Source organism: Gavia stellata, chromosome 28 (assembly GCF_030936135.1).
Source record: "Gavia stellata isolate bGavSte3 chromosome 28, bGavSte3.hap2, whole genome shotgun sequence".
Classification (NCBI taxonomy): Eukaryota; Metazoa; Chordata; class Aves; order Gaviiformes; family Gaviidae; genus Gavia; species Gavia stellata.
Window position 1 is genome coordinate 3,700,103 of NC_082621.1, and position 9,549 is coordinate 3,709,651.

Here is a 9,549-nt window from a genome sequence, read left to right on the forward strand (position 1 = left end):
TTTCTCTATGGCAGAAACTGAAAGTACTTAGATTTGATGTCTGCTTCAACACTTCTTCCATTGCAGAGATGAATTATGTACCGCACCGAGAATGTTCTATTCAAGGAGCTTGACTTGGCATCTAGATTTAAGACTGAGGTCAGACTGGCTGATTTTACTTGTGATTACAGCATAAAGGACAGAGAGCTAATCCCTGAAGTGACTTTAAAACCTTACTGTAAAATTACCAGCTGAAACTTTAAATGCCAGAGAACGCACTTCTGTGAGGCGACGGTGAGCATTACCATGCTGTGGTGTTCATTCGAGCATTAAGCTATGATTGTGTGAGATATCTGTATGACTTGATTTTAACTCTGTTTTCTGGGTTTTAAGCAAAAAGAGGGAGATATCCAGATACACTCACAGATTATGTACAGCCATCGTGTCTGACCCTATTCTTTGTACTTCCCCAAACGTTACACTCAAGTCACCCTTATGCAATGATGTATTTAAAGAAAGGCTGTCTATAAAGGCAAGCAACTTAAATCTCCAAGCAATTAAGAAACCCACATTACTTTATACTTTTCAGAACATACTACCATGCAAACGGAATTCAGCATTAAAAGAAACAATTCTGATCTTTGTTCATCTACCTACATGGAACTCCTCAGAAAAAAAATCAGTATAGGCATTGTACAAAAACCTCTTTGGGCAACCTGCTCAAATCCTTTGCTACACTGAAAACTGACTATTTTAAGCTTGTGTCATCACCTAGACAGTGACAATGGAAAACGAAGACCCAAAGAGAGGACATTTTATTAGCCTTATCCTAAAAACACCGGAAGATCTTTTTGAAAATTAAAGTTAAATCAATTCTTTTATCCACTAATTTAACACGCTTCAAGAGTTCTGGGAAGCTACCAAGCCACAGATGTCCCCACAAAGACAGTAATTGCAGGTGGACTTAAAAGAGGTTCTTCTCAGGGTAAAATCACTACTGCCAATATGGAGTCACTGTATTCACATTCAGCAGCTTCTACTCTGCAGTAGAACTACTTATTTTAACCAGAAGCCAGATGTTTTGTTAGCAGCTAATTGCCTGAACCAAGTGACAGCATGCACGCTGTTCTCTCTCAGCACTGCTGGTCACCGAAAAAAGCCGTTTGAAGTACTCTTGCAGAGTATTATTCTGCAAAGACAGCATCAGTATCAAGTCATATGTTTTTCTCTTGGCTGGTGCAAAAAGTGGATTCTCTTCATTTCTACATCCTCGGCAACTACCTTCAATCTAGCATTTCCCTGCATCTCACCATGTGCTGTGTTCAGGGGAAAAACACTAAAACATCCCTAAAACACTATTTCCTTTACACACACCTAGATTGTAAGGTTCCATAATAAATGAGAAGTGTTGTGTAGAATAAGCACCAGATAGAAGACCCCAGATTTCACAGGTAACCTTGACATGAGGAAAAAAAAAGTCTTCAGTTCTCAAAAATTAGGTTTGTGCTTCCATTGTTAAGAAGAGCATTGTGGGCCTGTCAGGCAAAACATTGAAAGCAAAACATTTCATTACAAAACACAGAGCATGAAACAGGTTATATAGTTTAATTCACATTATAAGCTCAAATTGCTTAGCACAAGAAATTATATTATGCTTATATTTTAGCTTAAGGGTTGGGTTGGTTTTTTTTCATGTTAGTGATTAGGGGACAATACCTTTCAAAATAGAGAAGAAAAGCTGAACACCAGTATCAAGGAGAAAGAAGTAGAGAACAAAAAGCTTATCTGAGGTCATGGAGGAAAGGTTAAGGAAGAAGAGGGACTAGAACACAAGAAGAAAGTGGTCTTTGAAGGACCCAGGAGAAGTACAGATTTGTGTTATTGCTGCCTGCTCAGTATCCAAGGATTCAACAGGAGATACCTATTCCATACATTCTAATTCTCATTGTCTCAATTTCACTATGCTTTTTTTTTTCCTCTCTCATCATCACAAGATTATCTCTTTCAGCTAACACACCAATCAACATTATCTGAACAGCATTATTAGCAAAGACAGCTTTCAATGTGAAGTGCACAATTTGTAGAATTTGTGCACTGCATCTATCCTCAAGTGCCCTTGGAAGACATGCAATGCTTAAGGTTATTAAAAAACTCTCTCCCATTTGATACCATGCAACAGATCACTGTAAACATTGTACTTAAACACACAACTCTGAGTTTAATGTTTTTAAGGAGGTTTTACTGTAAAATAATACTGCTGCTGTTACATTATTTGATTTTCCAACCTAATTATGAGGCATTCTTCTGCTTTCCCCAAGCAGAAAAGTTAAACTCCATTACCACAACAAAAGTAAAACAAAGCATGACCAGAGGCTCAAAAATCCTAAATCAAAATTGAAAAAAGTATCAACTTTATATTTGTAAAGTACATACCTTCTGCATATAATCTTTCTGCAAGGAACACTGCATCGCGGTAAGCATAGTGGTTAAGTGCTTGCCATATAGCAGCCTGCAAGACAAGAAAATAATCTAAATTTAGAGAGAAGCTTTAAAAATGCAAAACTCATTAGCCCTTACTGTCAAAAGGCAAAGTCCAATTTTGTTTTACTGGAATCATAAGAAGAATGGAGAAAGATAAACATGCAGGGCAAGTTTTAGTTGTTTCAGCTATTAGTAAGGAAACTTTAAAAAAAAAACCCCAAACCTTAGCACTGAAGTCCTGAACCAGTCTAAGAGTATTGCTCACTAGTTACCATACACAACCATCTATAAACCTCAGCCAACATGCACTGAAATAACAGTGAGTACTTCCACTCGTTACTGAGTTTTAGCCTCGTGCATAACTGAGGATGGATTATTGCAAACTACCAGCAAGCAATAACACATTAAGTAAAGGTAAGAACAAAAGCCAGCCCCTAACTGGTTACCAGAGTATACCATTTTGCTCTTTGCTGTGCCCAAGGAGGGGCAAGGGAGGTGGGAAAAAGCTAGGGTGCCAACCCATTTTAAAGGCATTATGCATAAACCCATTTCAACTATCTCCTCTTGAGACATGCCAAACCAAAACCCAGCAGGACTAGAAATCACGTCATTGTCTGAGGTTGTCAATAAGTATGGTAGGTATACAGCATTTTCCTTGAAGAGATATCAGTGTTCCCTGAAGAGCCAAGATGAATGCGATCCACTGCTTTTTCTTGCGGCATTTCGTTTGGGTCTTTGCTCATCAGCCACCTCTTTACTGCCACTAATGAGGGTTGTGAGGTATCGCACAAGAATGAATGCAATGCAAATGAGATGGACAAATTGATATATACAGACATATGAAGGTAACCTACTTCTGCATTTTGCTCATATACGCATACTTGGTCAAAACCAGCTACCTGCTTAAGGGTACCATCTTCTTTTTTCATGAATACCAAGCTCAAGAGTTTGGGACTCTCAATATTTGTGCAGACTCGAAAGATGGCACTACTCCAGCGAAACGCAAATCAAACGTACATACAGGGGTACAAACCATGCACACCATTAAAGCAGCTGTCATAATTGCTTGCACTGCTGTCACCATTAGCTGAACTACAAGCAAGAGCTGTCCAGCAAGGGAATAGGGCCGGGGTACGCAGGTTTGACAACAAAACACTACTCAACCAATTTTCTTCAGATCAGATTAAGAGACTTCTGTTATCTGTAAAAGAGGGGTGGAATGGGAAAAATAATTTCTTTCAAGATCTGTTCCGCCTTTCCTCCCCACCTATTACAAGTGATGGTGTGCACGCTTATCAGGGTTTGTGTTCCGAGGTTAGCGGGGTTGGTATCAGGATTGCAGTTCCTTCCCATCTGGCAGTCTTGCTCAAGTTCCAAAGCAGTTTCCCATATGCAGCAAACAGCCATTTTGCAGTAGTTTTGCTATTACTGATCCAAACAAGATCTGAACTTATGAACTCAAGGTGGTCTAGTATTTCTCCAATATTCGTCAGGAACTGAAGACAAACAGAATTAGCTTCTGATAGGTATCAGACACTCCAAAACGAAAAGAAATCTTCCAGAGCTAAAGAAATAGCGCCCTGTAATGCTATTCCCAGTAGGAAAGGCAAGCGCCAATTTAATAAAAAAAAAATTCAAACATTACATAGAGTTACATGTACCATATGCTACTTCTTCCAACACAAACTTGACAAACTCAGGGTGTGAAAAATGTGCGAGTTCTCTTCACGGGAAGCCTACACAGCCTTCATGAACAGTACACACCAGAGTTTCCAATTACTATATAGAATATTATACACAAAATCTCTACAGAGGTACTATTTTCTTCTGTCAGTAGGTCCCAACAATATACTTAAAAAGTCAACAGGTACTTTTAAGCTCGTGTGAAAGTATTAAAAAGTAATTCTCTTAGTTTGATATTATAATACAAACACCTTATTATTTCTCTCTGGCTGTATTCCACACTTCAGATAACTTCAGCCACAGAGTCTGCCTGAAGTGATTACTCCCTTTTACCTTGAAAAGCTCCAAGGTTGTACATTGTTCTGTGCACCGCAGACAGCGCAGTACAAGAAGTACAAGACAGAAGGAGGGTGTTAAAATCTTTCAGACTATACCCAAGTTAGAGCAGCCTAAGGTCTCCTTTTTCTCTTGCTCTCAGAAGCAGCTCTTCCTTTACCAAGTCATGAGTGACATTTAGATGAACCTATCCAAGTTGTGCCATCTTCAGATTAAAAAGACTGTCTTTACAGGGATGTAACTCAGCATGCTTACAAAACAAAGGTGTGGTGGTGGTGAAATCAAATGTCATTTGACTTCTCAAACAGGAGCAAGTTGCCAGAAACAATCTTGCCAAAGGCTAAGAGGGGACACAAGTCATTTTTGGCTATATCACAGCCACATTATAAAAGTTACACTACATACTGGCTCAAATAACAATTGTTGCTGAGCAGAGTCCCAGGGAAAGCAAGAAGTCAGCTGGTAGTATCCCTGTTATGTAATAATTGTCATTTTGCAACCCAAAAGCTGCAAGTTGGAATCATGCCTTCAACAGATGAAGGCTGAAGGCTGGATTGTTGCACACACTCTCCTAAAAGAGGAGGAAGAGGAAAGGAAGGTGGCAGGCGATCAGCCATACCTATGCAGTAACAATTCTATATCAGAACAGACATCTAAACTACGACTGTGCCTCAAACTACCGAAAAAGAAGATTTCTTCTTATGCACCTTCTAGGAAGCAAATTTTGGACAGAAACATCAATCTCTTTACAGAGTAGTAACTTAGTTTGTTCTAGGAGAAGTTCAACACATCTACACAGCATTAGCAGCACATGACAACTGCTAAACCACACCAGAAGAGTGGTCCAAAGCAAAAAACTTTGGGGGCATTTATCCAATAAAAACTATTTAATCCCAAAAGACTTCAGAGCAGGACAACACAGTACAACCACAAATGCAATCCAAATGCAGTCTTAGTTTCCTCCCTATGGTAGTTATCAAATGGAACCTATCAACAGAAACCCAAAGAAGCAGCCTCCTCAAGAGTGTGCAAAGCAACTTTGGTTGCAAGGTCTGTTCTCAGGGCTACAAACATGGACAGGAGGGAAGCTTGAAGTGTTTCAAAAAGTTTTATTTAAGCATGCCTGCGGACCAGATAAACCTCCAGGTTTTAGTCACTCATTTTAAATATGCATTAATTTGCAAATGCAAAGTGAACAGGGAATTCCAAAACTACCATACCAGCCACAGCTCTGCAGCAAAGCATCCTCAGAGAGGGGAGCAAGAAAATAAAAGCAGATTCAGACAGGTCCATCTTCTATGCAGAAAATCCTGTGCATTGTCCAAGTGTCACTTCATATCTAAGCCAAAGAACTCTTAAAAGATAGATGTTCTCTTCTGACAGTTATATAGCCTTGGAAATTATTTTCAAAGCTTTATAGGCTATTGACATGCTAAGCAGTTTTATCATGATTTAAGAATTCTTCAGGGTGAGCAGAGGGGAGGAGAATTTTCTGTGACAAGCTGTGCTGCATTTACTAGCTACGCAAACTCTGCCCATTAAATAAGCAGACATTGGTATTGCATGTTTTCAGCCATGACAGTAGCCTTGGAGTTCAATCACCACTCAAGTGGGTCACAGCAGATGATCACCTGGAACAGCTAAATTCCAAGGAAAGTGTTCGTTTTGTTTCCAAGATGCTTTCAGAAATATTTGGAAGGCATCCAGTCTGTTTCTCAGCACATGGGATACAAGGCTTTATGTCTGAGCTGAAGAGTTTTAAGTTGACCACACCACAAAGTACAGTAGAGGTCTGTTGTCTATGTAAACTCTGACACTTTTGTTCATCTTAAGGGATTAAAAAAGTTAGTCAAAATCTAACCAGTGAACAGGATGCCTTTTGGGACATTAATTTCGTGTAATTAAACCCCAACATTTATAAGGCAATATATACAGATTCCGTTATTTATCTCTCATGCTTTGCATATCACAACTGTAAAGATGACAGTTTTTTCCTGGAACGCTAAGCCCTGTAGACATCTGAAAGGCTGAGAGAGAACAGACAAATAGACAGGAAAAATCTCTGCAATGACAAAAATGAGAAATAGTGTCAACTTTTCCAATCATATCGTTAAAAAAAATAAATCAGAAAAACAGAGCTAAGTACGCAGACTTCTGCTAAAATGGGAATTCAGAAATGCAACTGACTTCACCCAGATGTGTACTGCAAAATGGAGACCACTCACTGGACACGTTACACTAGTGAGAAAACAAGCATGAGCTGGTTTGGAAAGGTCCTGTCGTACAGCAGTCCAGTCTCCACACCACTGCTCATAGCCATGGCCCAAAGAGCACTACAGCTGCAACAGCAGATCCAGGCAGAACTCCAGTGTTGACTTCTTTTGGGATGGTGCATTGGTGGCTTCCTTGCCACAATAAGACCAAGACCACAACAAATAACAAATCCTAAACTTACCAGTGTTGCTGTAAGCAAGGAATAGCAGCAAAGCTAACAGCAGTAGAGCCACTGATAAAGGAATATTTGGCATTTGAAAGCAGGCAGAATCTAAATAGATACATTCAACGTAGCAAAGCCTCATCAAACCATCCAAGCTGATAAGAGCTTAAGAATGGAGAAAGACATTAGAGAGATCTTTACCTTTCTGAAAAATGAAAACAAGACTGCACACTTCTGTCAGGGAACTCTCAGAATAGCAAATATTTTCCACTTGGTTAGTCTAATTAGCACAGTACCGGAAATATTAAATATTCCTTCCTGTCATTCACTCTGCAATGCATTCTTGCTTCCTTTTCTATTGTAATCCCATGTTTTCCTAGAATACCCAACTGGTGCAAAACACCACTCCAGCTCCGAGGGTAACAGCAATGGCCTAAGTACAACCACTGCAGAAGAGGGACCAGGTGGCCAGAAGCATTTCCAGCACTACATTGACCCTTCCTCTCAAAGTGGACGAACAGAACAGTGGCATCAAGGACACAAAGCCCTGGTCTACAAGAGTGCCATCACTATCACCATCTCGCACAGACAGGGTCAAGTCAGCAGGGTGGTCTTCCACAGGAGGAGTCTTTCTTCCCCTCCTACCTTTTCATGAAAAGGAGAGAGGAGAGCCAAAAGCAAGAATTTTCACCACGTTCATTACAGAACACAATCATGTACTACCAAGACACTTACGAGAGGTTCCCAGCCTAACTAGAGAAACACTCCCACCCTGTTAAAAAGCTAAAAAAAAAAAAAAAAAAAAAATCAAGAAAAGAATGGAACATGAATAAGAAGACTGATTAATGAAGATTACAGAATAGTTAGAGTAATGGGCATACAGGAAAGGTGGAAAGAAGGAACTCTTTAATTCTGTGAATCATGCCTTTCAGATGGGAAGACTGAGAACAAGAGCAGGAAGCCCATCAGGGTAACTGCAGTGAGACTAAAATATGGTAGAAAACCGAAATTTACATTATTTTCTCTCCTAGGTCTCTCATCAGCCTGAAGGTACTAACTCCTTGGGAAGAAGGAACGTCCTTCATTTGCACGACACGTACAGAGCCGAGCACACTGTGAGCATTTAAAAATGAAATAGCAGCAAACGCAGAAAGGTAAGCGAGATGGAGAGAGGTATCAACAGGTCTCCCAGAGGATCTACGGGGGGAGCCGAAAGGGCCTTTTCTGGAAGCCGACTCAGCTGCGGTGCCGCCGGAGACCGACACCTCCTGCGGGGAGACCGGCTGCCCCCGGGCGGGGGCCCGACAGGGCAGAAAGGGCGAAGGCAGCTCGTCCCAGAGGCGCAGGGGATGGGGAGGGGACCCGAGAAGGAGCGAGGAAGCCCAGCAGCCCCACAGACTGCCAGCCGGGAGGGCGGAGGAGCCCGGGCTGGCGGCGGAGAGCGGCCGGAGCGCCCTGCGGGCCGGGCCCGCTCCCACCGGCGGAGGGGGCGCCCGGGGTCCGCAGCCCCCCCTGGGAGCGGCCCAAGCGGAACGGGGCCCCCCGCCACAGGAGAGGGCCCGGCGGCGGGGAGGCCTCTCCCAGGGAGCGAGCGACGCGGCGGGTCCGGCTCCCCCCGCCAGGCCAGGCCGGGCCGGGCCTTGGGGCCTGAGCGCGGCGGCGAGCCCGAGCCCGTGCCGCCCAGGGGTCGGTACCTGGACGGGTTCCTGCAGCACCGTCATCCTGCTCTCGCCGGCCTCGGCCTCCGCCTCCTCCTCACCGAGCCCGGAGCGGGGCGGCCCCGGCCCCGCCTCAGTGCGTGTCCCGGCGGCGGCGCGGCCTGGCCCGGCCCCTGCTCATTTAAACTCCCAGCGACCGTTACCGGGGCAGGCGGCGGGGAGGGAAGGAACGAGGCCGGCCAAGCGCCGAGTCCGCCCGAAGCTGGCGGCGGAAACACCCGAACGGCCTGCCGGAAATAGCCGAAGCTCGAGGCGGAAAGAGCCGAGTGCCGACGGAAAACAGCTGGGAAAGCCCGCTCGTCAGCCAGGCGGAAGCGCCTCGGCCGACGGAGCCGCCCGAGCGCGGCCGGAGATAGCCGAGCCGAGCCGAGCCGAGCGGCGCGGCGAGTGAGGCGGGAGGGAGCGCTGAGGGGCCCCGGGCCGCTCGGGTCTGCCGCCGCCGCGGCCTCCCCTCGGTGCCCGTGAGCACCGGCACGGCAGCGCACACGGCTCGGCTGAGGGAGGGAATACGGAGCCGCGCAGTTCTGTCCCTCACAGCGGGGAGGGTGGCAGCTGCCTCAGGCCCTCAGCACTGGTGCCCGGCGTGAGGGAGTGCCATGAAACCCCGTCCGGGGCCTGGGGCTCAGCCCTCAAAGCGCCTTTGCACCCATGCAAGGTAGAAACTTGCATTTTGTACCTAAAAACGAGGCTCTGGGGTGTCCTGGGTGCTGCAGAGGCCTGTCAGGAGCCCCCCAGCATCCCTCACGGTGTTGGCCTGGGGTCTCCCTCCCGCCATAACCGGAGGCCTGCTGTGTGCTGTGTCGGCCCAGCGCCTGGTGCTGGGCTTTGGCTGGTGGTTCCCTCGCCTCTGCTCCCAGCGTAGGGGGTCAGCACGGCCCAGGTCCTGCCCCCGTCATTGACAGGGGGGTCCTGAGG

General features: G+C 45.0%; 1 protein-coding gene across 6 annotated transcripts in view; it reads right to left on the reverse strand.

The window, feature by feature from the left end:
* The window catches only part of CDC27 (cell division cycle 27), a 33,422-nt gene extending 24,785 nt beyond the window's left edge, over window positions 1-8,637 (reverse strand). For all 6 annotated transcript variants that reach the window (XM_059830181.1, XM_059830178.1, XM_059830179.1 and 3 more), the window contains exons 1-2: window positions 8,611-8,637; window positions 2,413-2,488 (exon numbers count right to left, since the gene is read on the reverse strand). In XM_059830181.1, the coding sequence (XP_059686164.1) occupies window positions 2,413-2,488; window positions 8,611-8,637 (103 nt within the window). The remainder of the gene's footprint in view (window positions 1-2,412; window positions 2,489-8,610) is intronic.
* Between the last annotated feature and the right edge of the window lie 912 nt (window positions 8,638-9,549).